This window comes from Oppia nitens, unplaced genomic scaffold (genome assembly GCF_028296485.1).
Source record: "Oppia nitens isolate AA-2021 unplaced genomic scaffold, nextdenovo-longstitch-racon4-pilon3 scaffold34_pilon_pilon_pilon, whole genome shotgun sequence".
NCBI lineage: Eukaryota > Metazoa > Arthropoda > Arachnida > Sarcoptiformes > Oppiidae > Oppia > Oppia nitens.
In genome coordinates this window covers 489,115-512,921 of record NW_026533215.1, presented here as the reverse complement: position 1 = coordinate 512,921, position 23,807 = coordinate 489,115, and the positions used below count along the sequence as shown (strand labels likewise).

The following is a 23,807-nucleotide window of genomic DNA, read 5'->3' as shown; positions in this document are numbered from 1 at the left end:
TAAATAAATAATATAAAATCATAGTAATAGGCATCTATTGTTTATGCCTGCCATATTTAAAACCCTGATAATTACTAATATTTTACATTGTAAATTTTAAAAATAAAAAAAATGTTTTCTATTGTTAATTATGATAAAATTGTTAACTAATTAATTAATTATTTGTTTTAATTATATGCATTAAACACCTATACGTTTAGTCACTATACTATGCAACCAGTGATTCACCAAAAAAAAAATAAATATTTTTTTTATTACATTATTATTACTATTAACTTAAACTTTTGCTTTAATAATGTAATACTAAAAAAACAATGTATATACAGGCCATGCACTGCAACCACAAATGCAGCTGACAAAAAAAACGTACATACAGTTTATAACTTATATACATGGAGAAGATATACATTAAAACTATTTAAGCATAATAAGAAAAAAGGTCCAATAGTTTATATAGATGTAAAGTATTCCAATTAGTACCTTTTCATATTACTAACAATATATATTAGTGCAACAACAGATATATGGTTAACGCTATGGCGTCGACAACATTTGTATATAAACAAACACACATAGAAACACATTGATTGTATTTACTATGCAATGTGTAATATATTTGGTATTAAAAAAGTAATGTAATATTTGTATTAAAAATAAAATAAATTTTAAGTGTATTTTATTGGTATATATAATAGTAATAATGTATTGTTAATAATAATATGTATTGTATTTTAATATTTATATAATAATTACGTTTAATAAACAAATTAATTATTAATATATGATATAAACTGTAATATCATTGACCACCGGAAAAGTGTTGACCAAAACAACAACAATAATAATAATACCGACGCCGCACACAAATCACTGGTCACTTGCCATCCACTGACGGGTGGAGAGAGAGAGAGAGGAAACAAATCATTAGGACATCACATATACATACAGACACACGTTATGCCCGATCAAGTGGCCAGAAGGCGTGGCGGTGGTACTGCTGCCGATAATGACAATACAACCGCCGCCACCGCCCGTGAGGTTAGTAACCAAACGGTGTTGTTGTTATTGGCCATTATATATAACGCTCCTCACGAGTTTTGACCAACCAATTGAGATCTAGATATTAATCAAAATTAAAATTTAATTTACCCGCAGAATGGCCAACAAGTGGTTGGCGCCGCCGTCGGCGATGGCCAACAACAGCTGGAACAACAACAACCACCACCACAGCCACAAGGTTTGTGTGTCTCAGATATCATATATGATAAATGAAGATCCGATATGTGATTATATATCTCTTTAATAACCCAAACCATATATGATATATAGGCTCCCGATTCTGGTCAGTAGCCCAGGGACTGATATTTCGGGCGCTTATCATTTACTTCATTACGTCGTTTTTTCGCGGAAAGTCAACACCACCGCAACAGACTCCCGGCGCCGACGGCGGACCGAACATGAAGCCGGCCATTGCATCGTCCAATCTGTTTCCGAACGGCACTGTTATGGTATGTGTTGTGGCCATGATATTTGATAGTATGGCTGTCCCTCTTTGAACAAAAATGGATGTCATAATTAGGGACAGAGAGATAGATAACAATCACTAAATGCTTAGTCATTATATGGTTGATGTATATATGATATACTGTAATTGCAAACCATACCATGTGTTTAGTGTCAATGATTTTTTTTGTTGACAATTAATTGTATATCGATTTTATTTATTTTTCAATATATGATTGATACAAGTGATTACAATAGTTATAATAATTATGATATAGTAGTAATAATATTGTGTTTTTTTTGTAGTTGACTTTTTTTTATTAGCTAGATGATTTTTGTTTAGCTAGATTCAATTTGTATATGTATTTTTATTACGGTAACAATTATTAGTTAGTTGAATATATTTTTTTATAACAATTTCATATACAGTATATATAATATATATTATATATTATATATTAAACAAATGTTTTTAAACAAAACATTTATACACAAGTTTTATTCAATTTAAATAACAAACAAATTAATTAAATGAAAACACATTTGTTTCAATTGTATTGTATTTAACTTATAGTTTCATTATTATTATTATTTGTATATATTTAGGATCTTTATCTATACATTTGCGAGGAAGAGGTTAGACCTGACTTTGACGATAGCCGACAGTTGGTTTGGATGAAAAAGGGTCTCGTCTATGGCGATTGGACATCGGGACCAACCGGTGACGGCATCTATACCAATGATGTTACCGTTTCACTGACACCGGTATGATAACTGTATATACAGTATATATAGCAAACCTCCCATACCTACCTCTATCTCCTCTCTAACCAATTGTTTTTATCACTACCGGTGTATATATATATATAGAGGGTCCAAAATAATGGTTCTCTATGGCTACATATCTATGTGACAAAGTCAGGCCATACGCCCTATCCATCGAAACAGTATTCATCGTTTGCCATCCATAAGCGCCAACAGTTGAACAGATATAAGAAACGTTACTATAAGAAAACGCATAACCTATTAACAGGGGAGACATCGGCCACCCTAGAGGAGCAAACAAAAGTCGAGGCCAACATCAAACAAGAGATACTGTCCCACTGGCATCCCAATCTGACCATCAACATCATCGATGACCATACACCGTGGGTCAGGGGTTCAGTACCCGTACCGTTGGACGAGTTTGTCGAATTCGAGCCGACAACCGGTAAATACTATCCGATAGTCTATGTCAACGACTATTGGAATCTAATGCGCGACTATATGCCCATCAATGATACTGTCGAGTAAGTAAATGATGTGATCACAACTAATTTATGGGAGGGAGGGGGGGGGTTATACAGGTTTTTAAAAATTTACCGGTAATGTTTTTAATAGCAAAATCAACTTACATCTAACATATCAGCCGTTATCGATGTTTCGCTGGCAACTGTACACTGCACAGGCCATGCGTTCCCGTTGGACGTCGTTCATGGGCTCCGACCTAATGGAACAGGAAGATGACGAACAGGATCTACTAAAAGAGACATTCCTGGAAACATCGCCCATACTGTTGGGCCTAACAGTGCTCGTATCGATTACGCACAGTGTGTTCGAGTTTTTGGCCTTCAAAAACGGTATATACCTCTATAATTATCAACTGTTACCTGTTTTTTTACAACTGTCCCAATAATGCCATTTATTGTGATTTTTTTAAAACCCTAAACAGACATACAGTTCTGGAAGAATCGTCGTTCGCTGGAAGGTCTGTCCGTACGGTCGGTATTCTTCAACGTATTCCAATCGGTAATCGTCTTATTGTATGTATTGGACAACGACACCAATATGATCATCCGATTTAGTGTCGGCATTGGCCTACTAATTGAGTTGTGGAAGATCAAGAAAGTCATCAACATTGAAGTAAACTTCCAGAACAAGTTATTCGGTTTAGTTCCGCGCGTCTGGTTTACCGATAAGGGCTCGTATGTCGAGTCGTCCACTCGACAGTACGATCTTGTATGTAATTTGTTACACACACACCTACCTACCTGTCCATTACTATTACACATTTACATACCTTAACTAAAAAAACTGTTTTGTTGTTATTATTATAGCTGGCATTCAAATACCTTTCGTGGGCATTATTTCCACTATTGGTCGGTTATTCCGTGTATTCCCTCCTATACAATGAACACAAGGGCTGGTATTCATTCACATTGAACATGATTTACGGCTTTTTACTAACGTTTGGTCAGTATATACCTATGCTTTTGAATACACCTGTTTATTATTATCTAACAACCTTTCTAACGGGTTCTCTCTCTCTCTCCCTGTCCCCCCACCACTTAAATAGGCTTTATAATGATGACACCGCAACTGTTTATCAATTATAAACTCAAGAGTGTGGCCCACTTGCCCTGGCGTATGTTGACCTACAAGTTTCTCAATACGTTCATCGACGACATATTCGCTTTTGTTATCAAAATGCCGACAATGTATCGGTTGGGCTGTTTCCGTGACGACATCATATTCCTGATATTTCTCTACCAACGTTGGATCTATCGGGTCGATCACAGCCGTGTCAACGAGTTTGGCATTAGCGGCGATGATATTGCGGCCGCTGGCGGTACCGATAACGTTGCCATCGCTGCTGTTACCGATGGTAGTGGTGGTGAAGTAGTAGAAGCCGATAATGAAGCCGCGGCTAACAGTAATACATTGACGACCACCAAAAATGATGATAAAAAGAAGAAAAATAATTAATTTTTATTAAAATAATTATTATTTTGTAGTAGTTTAGTGATTATATAATATAATTATTATTTATATGTGTTTTTTCTAGATATTTTAAATGAATTAATTATATATATAAAAAAAATATTAATTATTATTTTAGTATCTTTTATTTGCCGGAAAAAATTATTATTTGGATTTCAAAGATAATTAAAAAATATTTGTCGAAACATACATCTAATGAATTGAAAAAAAATAATTTTATAATAATCGAGAGCTAAGGAGAAAAAAATAAATATTGTTTATTATTATTAATTTTATTTTTAAAATACAGAAAAAATAATAATTTAGGTTTATTTTTATCTATTTAGTTTGCAGTTAAACATATATATATCTATAAAAAAAAGTTTTGATAATTGAATTATTAAAAAAACGCGTTTTGCTTCAATTTAAAAAAAACTCACAAACATTATTATCAACCAACTTTTTAAAAGCATATTACATAACATTTATATCACTGTATTAGTCATATATATCTACTGTTTATTTAACAAACCATTTTTTCTGATGATTTTATTGCCTTTTTTGTATATATTAATAACATATATATGTGAAACTATTGATTAAAATTTAAAAAAAAAAAATCATTTTTCCCAATTTTGAAACACCAATTGTTTGTGTGAAAAATTTTGATATCATTTTTTCATTTTTAGGACTCCTGTATATATATATATAATATAAGTACCCGTCACTGGTGAGTGGGTGGGTGTGTGTTTAAATATAATACCACCAGTTCCCCCTAAATAATATACAATATATATATATATACAAACTTATACACACACACATACATACAGTATATAAAGTTAATGTATATACAAAAATACTATCAATATTTATCAATTTGTGTGGTCATCATCATATCAATGGCACTGTTTTGATTGATCCGATTCGATGGTAATAATAATAATAATACAAAAAAAAGTGTGATTTTTGTTTCTCAATTAATTAATAAAATAAAATAAATGAATTTAATAATATACACAGTATTTAACACTTAAATATGAAATAACTAATTAATTTGAAAACAAAACACACACACAAACACAAAAAAATATATTTAAAGTAGTAGTGAATTAAATTTTTGAATTAAATTTTTAAATTGAATTTTGAAATAATTTTGAAGAGAAAAATTTGAATTTTGAATAATTAAGAAATTTTGATACAAAAAAATACAAGAAATAATAATTATTAATAAAAAAATCGAATAAAATTTATTAGACATATATATATAGATAGATAGATAATATTCTTGTATTAATATATATATAAAAAAGATTTATTAATTAATTAAATAATTGAATTTTTTTCGCTCTTAATATTTTCAATAAAATTTTTTGTTTGTTTGTTTCTAACAGTAAATCAAAACCTGTGTATGTATTGCATGTCTCTTACATATCGTCGTCCTCCTCATCCTCACCATCACTACTGTTACCATTGTTGTCATCGCTATCGCTGTTCATGTCTTCTTCATTATCATCACTAGAATTGTTATCATTATTATTATCATTATCAGAGTCGTTATCATCATCTGATGAATCATCAGACGAGTCTGAATCACTACTACTACTGTCATCATCGCTGCTGTCGCCAGAGCTCAGGCTCGACAACGTAGACAGCGAAGAGTCACTATCGGTGGCTATATGCAGATCGGACAGTGAGGCCGCATCGTTATCATCGTCATCACTATCGCTAGAGTCGTTGTATCCGATGTCGTTACGACGGACACCGCTGTTGAACGTCAAATCGGCCAACGATGTCGACTCCGCCGATGATGACGACGACGACGAATCTTCATCACTACTACCACTGCTGCTACTACTACTGCTGCTAGAGTTGACAAAGTCATTGGTAAAGTTCAAGTCAATGATATTCATATCGGAGTCCGAATCGTCGGATCCGCTGCCAAAATGGTTGCGCAAAAACAGATGTACCGACGCTCCTAAACCACTTAAACCTATATTATAATATAAATATACAGTTAAGTTAAATAAAACATATAGTATACATGTATATAGAAATTGGTATTACATAATGTATAGATAGTACTCTAAGTTTATATATTATTTTTAAAACAATAATAAATATAAATTGATATATATTTTTGTTGAAAACACATATAATGAGAGCTCTCCCTAACTGTTGATATCTATAACTATATATACTGTAATATTTATAAATTGTTTTAATTTTAAACATTTCTCTCTAATAATATATCTAAACAATAATTGCTGATATAATTTATAATACAAAGCTATTATTATATTTACGAAATAATAACATATTCTCTCTCTCTCTCTCTCTCTGTAATATAACTACATATTTAATATTTAACATATTATAAGCGTTAGAAAATCGTTAATAAACTTTGTATATTCACATATCATATATCAATCAAAATATGTTTGTTTATTAAGTTTTTCATCTCAAATATTTTGGTAAACATTTCGAGAAAATCTGATGATTAAGTAATGATAAATTTTTTAAAATAAAAAAAAACACAAATAAAACATAATTAAATGAAAATGAGACGAAAAGTGTTGAATAATATATGAAAAAATAGTTTTGTAATCTAATGAATGAAATACTTAATTTTTTTTTTTTTTTGAAAAAACGATTAGTGATTATTTATATTAAATCTGTTGATTCAATAAACAAAAAAATAAAACAATGGAAATACTATATTAAAAAAAATAATTTTAAAAATCTAATCAATTAACAAAAATAAAGATAATTCTAACAATAATAATATTAATGTAAATTTATAACAACTATTTTTATCACACATTTAAAAAAAAAATTATGATTTCAATAATAATAACAAGAAAATGAAACGAATAGTGTGTGTGTGTGTAATGAGATATACAGAACCCGGTAATCAATTACCGGTATTCTGATTATTGTTGCGAATAGTGTGGTTAGGATTCCGATTATTGATTAATGAAAATCTTAAGCGCAGATAATGGGTTAAAATACCTAATCTGGGTATCGCCCTATTATTGTTGGTCGCGTGGTGTTGGCTACCACTGGTCAACGATGGCTGTGGCGGCGGCGGTAACGACGACTTCATCTCTGCCAATCGTTTGCGACGCTCTTCGGCCAATCGTTTGCGATGTTCGACCAGTTTTGGCCGTCGTTTGCCTACAAATCGATCGATCAAATTATCCAATACTAGTTCGCGATTCTGGTTGACAATCTCGTCCCGACATATCGGACACATGGGTCCTGAGCCGCTTCCACCAGTTTGTTGGCCACCAGTGGTCTTCCATTCTTCAATACAGGCCAAGCAAAACGTATGCGAACAGTTCAAGTTGACAGCCTGTATAAAGTATTCGTGACATATACTGCACGTTATCTCACTCTCGAAGCCGGTGTCATCGTCAACGGTAGTGGCGGCGGTCATCACCAGACAATCAGAAGCGGCGGTAACCACTTTTGGTGGCGACGGCGGCGGCAAATCGTCAGTAATGTCTACAATATCTTCTTCCATCACTGGTTTCCTGGTATCGTCGCTACGATGACGCTTATTGACCCGAGTGTTGGCCGATTTTGTATTGTTGTCAGTCGAGTGCTGTCGACTTTTGGACTTTTCGGCCGTCGAGGAAGCGGTGCTGGCGGCGACAGCGGCCAACTGTTTCTCTTTGCTCTTGAGTTCGGCTTTAATGCGTCTAATTTCGGCATCCTTTTCGCGGGCCAGCCGTACCTTACGTTCGAGTAGACGCTGTTTGCGATCCAATTCTTTCTGCTTTTTCCTTAGCGACTCTTCTTTCGACTTAATCTTCATTAGTTCCGACTCTTTGCGCTCTTCCAGCGATTTCTTTGACTTTTCCAAACGTTTCAGCTCTTTATCGAATCGTTTCCGTTCGACTTCACTAACTTTCGCCACTTTAGTATTACCGGTAGTAATAGTCGTACCGATGTTTTTGTTGTGGACACCAGTGCTGTCTTTGAATCGCAAATGAGTGACACCGCTACGCGATTTGCGGCCACTGCCTATGATAACGCTGCCGCTATGGTGACGACTATGGCGGCCAGTATTGCGATGATCCGTCGATTGGGCGCTCATTGAGTAGTCGTGTTCAATGTGCTGCTGACGCTCTCCTCTACCTCTAGGTGTGGCCGCAGTCGGCGGAGTTACTGACCTATGAGAAACAATTTCGCGTCTCTTGTGTCCACCACTGATACCCAACGAGCCACTACTGACCGCTGACGTCACGAGTGACATTTTCGGTGTTGGACTCGAAGTCGATAAGCTATACTTAATGCCGCTTCGGGTGGTCGGCATACTTGTGGTCAACTATTTTTTTAAGTTGAATTGAATAAATTGTTTAAAACAAAAAGCCGTAACTAATGGCCCGTAAGAGCATTATTACCGAAATGGTTCGGCTCTGATTGGCGTCGATATCGAAACGCAACGTATTGGTGGTCGTCAACGAACTGCCGCCCGTCAATGTCTGGATACGGGTGACAATCGGTATAACGGGAACTGAAGCCAATTCGAAAGCTGTGGCGCCGGACAAGTGCGCCCTTTCGGGATGTAAATTATCAACAAATTGATAACAAAACTGTGACTGTTGTGGCGGTCCGAACGATACCCGATCGCCTTTGGTCAACCGGTACGGGTTATGCGACACCAATTGGACAGCGTTTACAAACAGACCGTTAGTACTCTGCGTTAGTATCGGAGTGACCAACAAGTGGTGGATCAGTTTATAATTATGTAATGAGTGGGTGGTTGGGTGTGTGTATGACTATACCTTGAGATCGGATATTGTCCACGTGTTGTCCGTTGACCGCTCGATCAGTGCGTGTTTACGGCTGATCTCAATACTGGTTATACGATAATGGCATTCAATGTCGCGGCCAATGTATAACTGCGTAGTCGTCGTCGGCAGTGGTCAGTTGTGGTCATCGGTCGGGAGGGAAGAATAGATGGACAGTTAGTTTATAGTTTTTTTTAAATAGATATCATATGTCTGTCAGTGACTACCCCTCCATTGTTGTCGACCCCCACATACCTGATTGGTGTCTCTCTGGTTGAGTACTATTATACTAAACTGATTGACGTTTTGCTGATCACAACATTTGACTCGTTTTAGTGCACAAACTATAGACATATTATTATTATTTTTTTATTTTTTTTATTCAATTAATAATACATTGAATACAATATATATAATGTAATGATATTTTAGTTTAAGTGAATGGTTTGTATTTGAGGGGGACTTAGAGACACAAATAGACAATACAACACTATATTTATCTATTGAATACACGAACTAATTTAAACTCAAAGTAATAACAACAATCCAACACTAGTGTTGTGTGGATGTGTTATTACTTGGTATTAGTCGCGGCCATTATAGACAACATTTATATATATATCAATATATAGGACTAATTAAAATATAAAAAAAATTTTCGACTTTAACTCTAACTATAGAGCACTCTATAAACTATACATTTTTTTTGTCGATTCTATTTCTATATATATATAAATAATAAGTTAAAAAAATAAAATCATTCGAAATCGTAAAAAATTCGATTAACTAAAAAAACGTTTTAACATTCGATTTTAACACTCAATAAAACGATAATATTATATATATATATATATATATATATAAATAGTAAACACAATGTCTATGTAATGGCTGACGACTAAAAACTCTGTATATATCAAAACGTTTTATTAACGCAACTAACGATATATACAGTATAAATGTATAGTATATAAAATAACTGTTCGATAATATTCAAAACCAAAACAATAGTAGACGTACCACATAAGTACATAGACTTATCATAGATTACACATAATATATATATATATATACTAATAAAATAGTATAATTTAATATTAGTCTATGCTTTATGAAAACTCCGCCCCTTTAGCATTAAACACTAATATTATGCGCATATACATAAACTACTGTGTCATAGTGGGCGGTCATTATTGTTTTGGTTTTAAATATAATCGAATTGTTTTATAGTGATATTATTATTACAGTGACGTAATGGTATTTTATTATTATTATTTAGAAAAAAGTGACATAGTCATAATTTTGGTTCTTAAATAAATTACGTACATTTAAATAAATAATTTTTATTATTAATACTTAGTTATTTACAGTATATTTATTATTATTATTATTATTATTATTATATTAAAATTATTAATAATTAAAATAATTTATATATATATTAATAATAAATTTAATATAAATTTTAACAAAAACGAAAAAATAATCTAATTTAATTAATTTTAATTTAGTAATTTAATTTATTTTTAAACTAAACATCAGATTTAATTAATAATAATTTATATTATGTACTATAATTAAAATTTTCTTTAATGATTAAATTTTTGTTTTTATAATTATAAATATAGTTTAGTTGTATATATATATATATATAATTCATAAAATATAAATTATGATAATAAAAATGATAATAAATAAATAGAAGTGATAATAAATGATAAAAATATATATTTTAAAAAAAAACAAAAAGTTTATTAATGATACAATAATTAATAGATATGTGTGTACATTATTATATAATTTAATAATTAATTTTTTAAAACAATAATAATCATAATTATAATAATAGTGGTAATAATGATCATGGTCAAATGTATAGTTGAATGTAGAAATTACTGTTGTTGTTGTAATTTTGTTTATTTTTAACAAATTAAACAAAACTATACAACAAAAAAATAATAATAAAGTTTTTTACCAATTATAAAAATCACAAATAGTGGCCACAATTAGTCCGACGACTAATACAATGAAAACCATTGCTAAAAACAGGAACAATCGGTTCATACGACCCGTTGATGATGACGATGACTCGGATGACGGTCGTAACTGACCACCACTGACCACATCGACACCGATGGTAAGGGCTTCGGCTGCAGCTTCGGCACTGCGCTGTCGTTTGACCCGTTCCTGGCGTTCGTGCGACCAGAGAGACGAGTTGAACATAACTGTCCACTACTACCTAAGATTTACAACAACTACTACTACAGTACCAATGCTCCCAATAATAATAATAATAATAATAATAATAATAAAATTAATATATTATTTTTTATATTCAATATATTATTAGTTTAAGTTTAGTACTTATAATTTTTATGTCACTACTAATAATAAAATTTATTATTATTATTATTATTATTTATATATCATTTAATTGCAGCCAAAAAAAATATTTATTAAACGGAATTGCAATTAATATGTTAGGGGATAATAAAATGTTAGGAATTTTACTCAAAAAAAATTATTATTACACTATTAGTATATTAATTAACAGAATATTCTGTTAGAATATTACAAACTAATAATAAAATTATTTTGTTGTATTGTTTATAGAAGTCAATTATTAAAAGAAGTAATTATATAATTTTTCTATTATTATTATTATTATAGAGAATTTTGTACTTGATAAAATATTCAATTTTAGTTTAATAATATATTATTATTAACGCTAAATAATAATTGTTTACTATTTTCACTGTTCAAACAAACAAACAAAACTTTATATCTGCTTATATAGTAAGTACTTATACTTAATTTATTAATATTGTAATATTATTCCTGTAAAAAAATAATTAGCAAAATAAAATATTTACCAATTTTTTGTGTTATAAATATTTTTTTCCACGTATAAATTCACTTGAACATTTCTATTAATATTTATTTTTGTTGATGAGATATCATCAGTTTAAGTGCATATATTATTATTATTATGTTTAGATTATCATTGAAAAATATATAATATCGATTGATATTTATATTATAAGAGATTTTTTTTGTTAAATGTAAAGTTAAACAATATATATATTTTTATACACTTATTATTAGTATTATTAATAATAATAATAAATTCTGTATTATATATTATTGTATGATAAAGTAAAATACAATACATTTATAAATATTATATTATATACAGTATATTTATTCACATATTATTCATGTAATTAATGTTTATTTACGCTTATAATGCTTTTGACACATTTAATGTAAGTTTATAATGAAAAACATAACTAAATAAAAATAAAAATAAAACTGTTCTCAAATTTCATATCAATAAAATATAGTTGTTTTTCACATTATTATTATTAGTAATACAGGTATAATGTTATAATGATTTCTATGTTATAAACCGTTTTAGAAAAATAATAAATTACTAATTTTTAAATTTTTTTTTATTAGTTATGCTTACTATTATCATTATTATTAATATCATACTATTAATAATAATAATTATTATAATAAATGAAAATATACGTATATTTATTACTTGAACTATTTTAGCGCACGAAATATGTTTTATAATAAAATAAAAATACAAACAAACATATTAATACATTTACAGTAAAGTAATATATTTGAGATACATAAGAAAGTTAGTCATAAAATCTATTAATATTATTATTTATATATATATTTATTATTTTAACTTATTATTATTAATAACATTTTTTTGACTAAATTACTATTACTTATGATAATAATTTGTACGAATGTAATGAATATATCAAATCAACAAAAAAACACATAAATTTTATTATGATTGAAGACATCTAGAGAGAGCACCGGGAGATTTTTTTCCCTATTATTAATAATGTTAAAATGTTTAGGATTGTCGCACACATACTCTATAATATCTATAAAGTCTATATTAAAATTTGATATCATCATAAACTAGTAGTCATATATCTGAAGCAATTTTTTAAATTTTTTTTTATTTGTTTTTATTCATTAATAAATACAATAACACAAAACTTAACCTATTTTTATTGTTGTTGTTGTATATACCAACAGTCACTGATATTACAATTTAGTCACTATTTGCAACACATTTATTATATACAGTATATGATGTTTCCCATACTTAAGATAAGTATTGAGTGAGTGAATGTGTGCTACAGTTGAATTGAATTGATATAACACACACACACACACACATACATACATACATATACAGTACATACATAGGCATTGGCATACATACAGCACACACCAGAATATTCTGTACATTACAATATAATATACACACAGAATATAGTAATATGTTCTTTAGTAATATGAGTGGACATATAATATCAATGATAATAGTCCAACATTTTTGGCAATAAAATTACCAGTAAAAGTAGTTGACTTTAATATACTGTACTGTATTATCTATCAAATAATTTTTGTTTTGTTTTGTATATATATATGCAGTTATTTTGCCTAACAATAGATATAATTGACATTCAGTGATTATATAATATCATATTACTTTTTTAAGACTATTATTTATATTTATTACAGTATATTACATGATATATATATATATAAATATTTTTTGATGATGTATTGAGTTTATTATTATTAATAACTTTTTGTTGTGTGTGTATATATATACAGTATATAATTTAATAAATAAAATTGATTGTTTAATAATTTGTAATTTTTTTCGTACTCAACAAATTTAAAACAAAATTTGAAACTATAATTATTTTTTATATACAAATAAGTTGTTGATAAGTATAACAATTTTTTTAATTATTTATTTCTTCTAACTATGTTATCATTATTTTGTTGATTATTATTGATAACTTGTCCATGATAAATTTTATAAATTAAACTACCATCTATTTTTGAATAAAATGCACTAGTATATTGATTATTGTTAATTTAAATTTATAATTTATTTGAAAATATTTCAAAAAACATTAAACTTGAAACAAAGAAAAAAATAATTTATTAATAAAATTTTTTATATAAAAAATATTCATAGTTTAAGATTAAACAGCGACAGTATAATAAAAAGATAACATGTTTTATTTAATAATTTTTAGACATTATAATAATAATAATAATAATATTGAACAACAATTTTCAATTTTGCTAATTGTAGGGCAAAATGCAATTTACATTTTATATATGTTAATGTCATTTATGTATACTGTATATATATTATAGTGTATAAGACAATATAATAAAATGGGATAAAAAAGACAGATATAATTAAATTTGAATGAAAAATAGTAATAGATATAAAAATTTATTGATATTGAAGCTAATCATTAATTTCTATGATAATTGCATTCAATTATATTCAACAAATTGCTATTGTTTGCAATAATAAAAATATTACTAAAACCATATATATATGAATAGAAAATTGTTATTGAAATGTTAGAGTATTATTGCTAGAATATTCTAGTTTTAAACAAACTATTATGCTACTATTAGAATTTTCAATATATATATATATATATATTATACAATCAATATTAAACTAACAAAAAACATAATTTAAAAAAATAAGACAAAAGTGTTAGATAACATATTTATAAAAACAAAATTATTATATAAAAATGCAATAGTTTTGAAAACATATAATAAAATTCATAATTTTTTTTTTGTTGAGAAAACAATTAGTGATCAAAAAAAAAATTTTTTTTTCGGATTGAGTACTATTATAACTGATTTACCGTTTTTTCTGATAACAATATTATTATTTTTAACTGACATTTAATCCACAAACAAGTATTAAAACTTAAACAAAACATAAATTGTCGGTGAATTTTGATTATATATCATATATATATATATACTAAATAATAAAGTAAAAGTTTTTATTTATGAATATTTTTTTATTTAAAAAATTGTTTAATTAATAGATGACAAATAATCCCATAATTTGACCACAAATTACTGAATAGTTAATATATTTATATTGAATGTGTTTAATTTAAATTACAATATTATAAAAGTCTCAAGTATCCTAAACTTATTCAGTCAACATTATAAAAATATTAATAATTTAACATTGGTATAATACTGGTATAAAAAATTAAATTATTTTATATTAAAAATGCATATATATTTATGAAATAAAATAATAATAAAAAAACAATGATAATTAAATAGTAGTAAATAATATTTAATAATAATATCTATAATTATTAAATTTAATAAAAAATTGTTAATTAATATGAAAATATCAGTTATTATTATTATTATTTAATTTTTTTAAGTTTCAATTTCCTGATCGCTATCATTACTGCCGACCAATAGATAATTTTTTTCGTCGCCAAACAAATGTTTACTTTTTGAATATTTCAGTCGATTATTGTGTTTGTTTCGGGCATAACAACAGTAACAGCACAGCCGATAACAGCAGCGCCGGCCGTTTAGACAACCAGTGCCCGATCGCTGATGACCGCCACAACATCGGCAAAAGCCACCGCACAGACACCAAAACACCGACATCAGTGTCAGCGCCAATAGGACACCGATAGCGGCCGGTATGGCTATACTGTAGAATAGATTTTTGTTCATCAGTTCCGATACCCGGGCCTCCAGTTTCAGGAATCGACTTTTCAGGCTCGGGTAGCGCAACATATCGTAGTAATAGGTATAGAATGGGACAGTCGTCCTGTTGTTGTTGTTGTCAGCTAACGATTCCTTAACATTCATGTTGTCTTCATTATCTGCTATACTATTGTTGTTGTTGTTGTCGTTGTCGACATCTATTGTGTCTATCATTTTGGTATTATTGTTGTCCGCATCTGCTGATAGGGTAGTCATCATAACCGACTGATCCGATTGATGTCGCCTATCAATTGTGCTATTATTGTTGACTATAATTAATGTTTCATTAATATAGGATTCTGTTGTTGTTGTAATATTCTGGTATGAATTATTCACGTCATTATTCTTGGCACCGGTATATTGATGTTGAGCTATCGGTGCTGTTGTTATTGTAGTTGTAGTAATGTTTGTTGGATCAACACTACTACCAGTGCTTAATATACTACTACTGGCACTGTTTGACGACGACGACGATGATAATTGTCTTTTAATTGAATCACATTTTATTAACAAATCTATATTTATAGTTAGTATTATAATCAATATAAATGAATAATAATTATAATAATAGTTGTAGTGATGAGAACAATAAAATTTATTTTTAAATATTTGCATTTTTTTGTTTGTTTGATGTTTCAGTATTTTATTTATTTTTTTTGTAAATTTAATGATAAGTTGTTTTTTGGGTAATATTTTTAAACTGAAATTTTAAAAAACAACTATTAATATTATAATTATGTGTTAATGAATTAGTTTACACTTTATATTTTTTTTAAAAAGAAAATAATTAAAAATTAAAATAAAATGTTGATATTTTTCTCATTAAGCAAATAAAAATAAAATAATTAGAAATATTAACTATAAAACAATGTCACACATAAAATGAAAAAAAATAACTATTAGTTTTATTTTTATTGACTACTACTTAAATATTTAAGTTATTTATGTTAATGTTATTATTATTATTTTTTTAGACGATAACTTTTTTTTAATACTTTATATTATATTTATCCAAATATAAAAATATTTAATTTTTTTTCACATGTAATAAAAAATAATTACAAATATTAAGATTTACAGATTAATAGCATATATATATTGTTGAATATTATAGTAGTAGACATTATACCCATACACAAATTGCATATATATTGTAGATATTGTAATATACAGTACTATACCGTTACAAACACCTATCTAATCGTTAAAAATATTTTAGTAAATATATTATATTATAATATTATAATTATAATTTATAACATCTGCCATAATAGTAATAATAATAAAATACTGTAAATATATATATAATGTAATAATAGTTTTGATATTTAGCCGGGTTTTTGTTGATGTAGTCTACAGCAGTAGTCGCACCCAATATCTATAATGTTGTAAATTAAAAAATTATTATTATTTAGTATTAAGTTTATTTTTTATTATTGTTTTATTAATTTAATAAATATTTAACATTTAAAAACATCTGCTAAATATCAAAATAAAAATTATTATATTGTATTTTTTTTATATGCCCTGACTTTTTTAGTTAAAAAAATTAAATTAAAATAATAATATTAATAACCAGTTGTGTGTGTGTGTCTGTGTCTTGTATTTTCAAACAATATATTATATATGTATTTTATGTACAGTATATTTAATAAAATAATATCAAATTCAAGTTTAAAAAAATCAATTTCAAAAACTATAATTAAAAAAATTAAAACTAAAAACAAGTTTTTTTTAAAAATATTAATTGGTTATTTTAAAAATAATATTGTTAAATTTAGTTTAAATTTAATTTTGTCGTTGGGCAATTTAATATACACAAAAAATTATATATAAATTTACTAACTCACACACACACACACACACACACACACTATCTATCTATCTATTAATAGTATCGTTAATAATAATATTATTATGCATATATAATGTACAATGAATTTCATTATTTAAGTGAAATATTTTCTGTGACATCATTTAAATATTTCATTAAAAGTATTTATATTAATATATACTATATATATATATATATATATTAAGGACAGTCCTATTAAATGTCATTTTATAAAAACATAGCAACAAATTTAATGTAATATATTGTTGATGATAGCAATGTCAAGTTTATATATAAAAGCTATTTATCCTTATATATATAGTATATATAGAATATAAAATGCTATTATTAAATTAAATTTTATAACAAAAAAAATACCATGGTAAATTTAATATGCAATTGGCACACACATACACTGACAACTTATGTAATAAATACCTACTATATATACTGTATATATAAATTCATTAATGTCACAATTTGAAAGCTATTTTGAATTTAATTTGAAAAATATTTTAAATACTTAACAAATAAAAAAAATATATGTATATCTAGATCTTCAAATATACTATATATATAAGAAAAGATAACCAAAATAAAAGTTGGCAAATATTTTTTTATGTTTTATTTTTGCGAAAATATGCTGTAAACAGCTGTATGAAAATAATAATAAAAAAATTTATATATATATTTTGTTATAGTAATTTAGTTATAACAATTAGAAATATAAAAAACATTTTTCTAATGTTAATATAGATTTTATAAAAATGCTATATTAAAATAAAATAATACATTATTTTTTATATTAATTATCGGTTTATATTATGCAAAATATTTGTATTATTATATAATTGCAAAATTCTATTATTATTACAATTTTATTTTGTAAATTTAAAAACTATTTAAATTATGAATTTGATTTGAATTATTATTTATAAAAAAAATCATAGTCTAATATATAAAATTTTATTTTATTTTTTAAAATAAAAGTTATTTATTTAAAGATATTGATAAACATAGCTATAAATTATAATATATCAAAATTTTTGTTGTACTTATCAATTGCTTTATAACTTACCTTATTATATATATACAGTATTTATATATAATATAAAGTATATGTCACAACAAATATGATTTATTATTATTATTATTAGCACTAAATAGTGTAATCAGTTTAATTTAAATAGATATGTACTATAATATTCACAATAATAAATACACACAATTTTTATTTAATAAAATAAATTAAACTGTTTATAATATTAAACAAATACACACATAATATAATTGATAAACATAATGCTGGATTTTTCTTTATTATTTTAGACTTATTAGATATTTAGTTAACAACAAATAATTTAATTTAAAATAAAATGCAAACATTTGCTGATAATATTTTTTTCTGTATGTATACTAATATATATATTTATTAATAATGACTTATGTCTAAAAAAGGTGTGAATAACTTTTAATTTTACTATTATATCATATAAAACAGTATATACTATATAAATATAAAGTATTCATAAATTTTGTTTGATATAACATTTGTTTTCATAATAAATGTGTTTATGTTTTGTATGACTAAAAAACTGCAAACACCGGTTATATGATATAAATAAAATGCATTTTTAATAGTAATTATAGTTGAATTATATATAATTTGTTATACAATTTTATTATATACAATGTATAATTACATAAGTAAAAGTACCAGTATATTATGAGGATATAAAATTTATATTATGCTAAAAATAAATTAGTAATAATTTTTTACAATAATAATTTATAAAAGTTAGATTATAAGATAACATTCAAAATTATTAACTAACATTATTTTCAGTTATAGCCAAATAATTAACTAATTTTATAAATAATTTTTTTTAAATATATAAAAATTACACTAAAATTTAGTTATTTATTTCTGTAACTAGTTAAGCAAGATAAATTTATATATTAATATATTTATAATAAAAAACAAAACAAAAAGCATATCTATATTATACAAACATCCGTTTGTCTTTTAGTGCAATTTCCTATTGTATTATAGTTTTATTTTATTTTTTGCTTAATTAATAGCTAAAATGCAACATTTATATTAAATTTTATTTATAACTCTCTCTCTCTCTCTCTCTCTCTCTCTCTCTCTCTCTCTCTCTCTCTCTCTCTCTCTCTATTTTGAATCATAGTATTTTCTATATATCATATAATATTATATTTTATCAAACATTATAGTTATAATTATTTAGTTTATTTCCACAAAAAAATTATTATTTTATTTTACTGCCGTCTGTTAACAATAATTAATAATAACATTAATGTTATTTTTTATAAATTTAACTAGCTTATTTATATAATTATTGGTATTTTACATATTTAAAATATTAATATTAACTGAGTGTTAAAATAATTAAATACTATTTTCATTTTTTTATAGACAGGAAAACTGTGATTTTAAAAATTAATTTAATTGTTTTCTTAAAAAATGTTTTAAATATTTTAGTCATAATAATTTTATAAAAATGTGCTGAATTTAAATATTTTTATTTTGAGAGTATAATTTTTTTAATAACAAAATAAAAACAAAATAATTTTAATTGCAACAATTATTGTATATAATTTTATTTAATTAACTAGATAATTTAGATATAATAGTTTATTTTTTTAAAATATGAAAACTATATCATAATTAGCCAACAATATAAATATATTAATGTTTAATATATTATACAGTATTGTTATTAATATCAACAGCTTTTTTTGTTGGCAAACAAACTTAAAATTATATTATATTATTAGTTATTTTTTTAGATTTTAAACTATGATATTACTATATATTATAATATATCACTTTCGCACCAAAAATAAAACAAATTTTTTTAGCTTTTATTTTTGGAAACATTATATATTGAATGATAATCTTTCATATTATATTTATATTTAGTTTTACTACTACTAATAATAATAATGTTAAGTTGATAACACATATGCATGTGTTAAATGATTTACTATAAATAATTGGTTATTTGATAACCATTTAATTATAATTATTTTGCAGATTTTTGCAATATATTAATAAATTATATGACATTGAATCATATTTTAATATATATATATAACTATTAATAATTATTAATACTAAACAATATTTTGTATGATTAAAAATTAACTAAAAATATACATTAATTTACATAATTGTATATATATATTCAGTGGTAATTGTAATAGTTTCAAGTATATTATATTTAAACATTTAAACTAAATAATAATTATAAAAAAATAATCTCATATGTTTCATATCTATTTGAAATACATATTGAAAAAAATATTAGCAAATATTTTGGCTCAAATATATAAATTTTATATATTCAGTATATACTGTATATAATGATATCACTGGATAGACACCAAAAAATACTTTTGTAAAAAAACAAACTAATAATTACAGATAATTCTTGAAATATTTGCCGTAAAAACTATTTTTGCACATTTAGAGAGAGAGAGAGAGAGAGAGAGAGAGAGAGAGAGAGAGAGAGAGAGAGAGCTATATGTATACACTTGTTTAGGCACCCAATTGTATGGGTATAGGGAGATGAAAAACATACTAAGCTTTAGATGTACGTGTTGTGTGTGAGTGTGTGGGCGGGAGGTTGACAAGGGATGGGGATTAATTTTTTTAGCTAAAAAATCGACAACAACAACAAAAAACAATTACTGGGAGTACTTATACATCATCATCATTATTTAGGCGATATATTTTTATTTGAGGGTATCATTGAATATACAGTATATACACTATAGTGTATCATAACTATTACAGCATCCAATGCCAATAATATATACTGTATATACTTTTGGTTGTTATATAGTATATACTATATGATTACAGTATTATAATATGTTTGCTAAACGTTAGATTTATTGCATATATAATATTGTGTAGACCTTCATCAATATATATATATATATCAGTATATATTTGGATAATATGGAAAAAGTTAGTGATTAGAGTTAGTGATTAAGAGAGAGAGAGAGAGAGAGAGAGAGAGAGAGAGAGAGAGAGAGAGAGAGAGAGAGAGAGAGAGAGCAAAAAGGAAAGGTATATTTTTGGCACAGTTGGCAAGTAATACATATACTATACTAAAAGCTGGTATAACTCAATAACTACTAGATTTATTAATGACATTTCGCGAGAGAGCGCCCAGTATTTCAGTACATATACCGTACTTTACTTATAGTTAGTTATTATAAATCGGGTGATGCCTATTGGTATGCATAACCATATATGTTCATCCAGGGCCGGGCCGGGTGCACACACACACACACACAGATACATACATGCACACTCACACACACACACACACACACACACACACACACATACATGCACACTCACACACACACACACACACACACACACACACACATACATACATACATACATACATACAACGGGACCAGTAGTTTATGTTGTTGTCTATGTCGTAGTCGAAGTGTGTCGTGTGCACAGCCTAAAGAAAAAGGCTAAACTGTTAAGAACGGGACTGTCATATATTCAGAGGCGCACCGGGAGTTTAGTTGGTTAAGTTGGAAACTATTGGAAATAATAATAATCACAAGTGATCTATTAGTGGTAACACTGGTAGTGTTTTTATAAACATCTGTGTATAGTATAACCATCATCAAACCAACCCAACCAACAATGTCCAACATTTGTCTAAAGTGTAACCGAGCTGTCTATGCGGCCGAGGAGATGCTGGCCGGTGGTCTCAAATGGCATAAGGTATGCTTCAAGTGCAACCTGTGCAACAAACGCCTGGACTCGGTCAACGTCAACGCTCACGATCAGGCACTATACTGTAAACAGTGTTACGCCCGCAAGTTTGGACCCAAAGGTTACGGTTTTGGTGGCGGTGCCGGAGCCCTGAGCATGGATATGGGCGAACATCTCGGTAACAGGGCCTGCGAAATGGACAACAAACCTAAGGGTGTTAATGCTTAAAAAAACAAACAAACTGTCGGGTTGTCCTGTTGCTGCCCATACAGCTTTTAACCCGATGCACATACATACAACTAAGCAGCCCCTTATCTATCTATCTATCTATCTATCTATTTATTATTATTATATCTAATTATTAATTAATTATAATTATAATTATTAAAATAATTATGTTTTTAAAAACAAAATGTTATATAAAACTATTATGTTTAACACACATACACCTACACACACACACACACATACATATATACAAACACATTTACACACTCAATATGTATACAATACGCATACAAACCAATAAAAAATACATTTATAATTTAAAAATAATTAATTATAATTTTAATTTAATTTTAATTTGAAATTATTATAATAATTAATTGTTTTTTTTTGTTTTTATTATTTTTGTTGTGAAATTTTCATCAAACAAACTAAAAAAATGTTATCTATTTATTTCTAATGAGTTATAATGATGATGATGAGTTTTGTTTTATTAAATTATTAATTAATATGATTATTATTATTATTATGTTTTACCATGTTAATTTATTATTCTTATAACGATAATTATTAAATAATATAAAATAAATAAATAAATTATTGTAATCTCTTATTTAATTTATTATAAATTTATTTTTGAAAATTTTGATTATATTTATGATGATAAATCCAAAAAATTGATAAATTGACAATTATATATATATATGTATTATAATTGAATTAATTTTATTATTGTAATTTTTTTGTTGTTTTGCCCACAAATTAAAATAAATTTTAAAAATTCAAATTACTTACTAAATAAAAAAAAAGTTTAATAATTTTATCAAATTATTATTATTAAGCAAATTATAGAATTTTAATAAATTTAAACTATATTATAAGTACAGATAAGTTATTAATATTTTAGTATATAATAAATATATTAAAAATATTTAGATTTAAATCTTAAAATATTGTGATTTTTTTGAAAAATGGATACAATATTTTTTTTGATGTAAATAATTTTTATTTATTTATATTTATGAAAAATATATTACAAACTATAAACTGTTAAGACATAATAAATTATTATGAGTTAAAAATATTAGATTATTTTTTTGTATTTCAATTAAAAAAGTTGAAAACTAAGTTAGACTAACTAAGCTAACTAAGTTCACCAGGACAGTTTTAACATTTTTAAACTTTTTATATTTTAATATAATAAGTTCATATGAGTATAATTTTATGTTAATATTTTTTAAAAATACATTTGACAAATTAAAATCTAAAATAAATTTTTAAATTATAGAATTTAAAAAAAAATAATTATTAGTTA

General features: G+C 26.2%; 3 protein-coding genes across 3 annotated transcripts; 2 read left to right on the top strand and 1 right to left on the bottom strand.

Moving 5' to 3' along the window:
* The first annotated feature begins 727 nt into the window (after positions 1–727).
* On the top strand, positions 728–4,304 carry LOC128956988 (putative lipid scramblase CLPTM1). The gene is made up of 9 exons (XM_054302702.1): positions 728–1,038; positions 1,156–1,237; positions 1,330–1,508; positions 2,110–2,268; positions 2,374–2,792; positions 2,884–3,122; positions 3,215–3,501; positions 3,600–3,735; positions 3,839–4,304. The coding sequence occupies exons 1-9, from the start codon at positions 958–960 to the stop codon at positions 4,246–4,248; spliced, it is 1,992 nt and encodes a 663-aa protein (XP_054158677.1). The 5' UTR covers positions 728–957; the 3' UTR covers positions 4,249–4,304.
* A 1,218-nt stretch (positions 4,305–5,522) lies between these two features.
* On the bottom strand, positions 5,523–9,866 carry LOC128956999 (uncharacterized). Its single transcript, XM_054302717.1, has 5 exons — positions 9,297–9,866; positions 9,036–9,152; positions 8,652–8,948; positions 7,255–8,575; positions 5,523–6,235 (listed from the first exon to the last, which is right to left on the bottom strand). Exons 1-5 carry the CDS (start codon positions 9,393–9,395, stop codon positions 5,670–5,672), a joined length of 2,400 nt encoding a protein of 799 aa, XP_054158692.1. The 5' UTR covers positions 9,396–9,866; the 3' UTR covers positions 5,523–5,669.
* A 12,133-nt stretch (positions 9,867–21,999) lies between these two features.
* LOC128956937 (muscle LIM protein 1-like) lies at positions 22,000–22,839 on the top strand. The gene has a single exon (XM_054302648.1). It carries the CDS (start codon positions 22,196–22,198, stop codon positions 22,493–22,495), a length of 300 nt encoding a protein of 99 aa, XP_054158623.1. The 5' UTR covers positions 22,000–22,195; the 3' UTR covers positions 22,496–22,839.
* Positions 22,840–23,807: the final 968 nt, after the last annotated feature.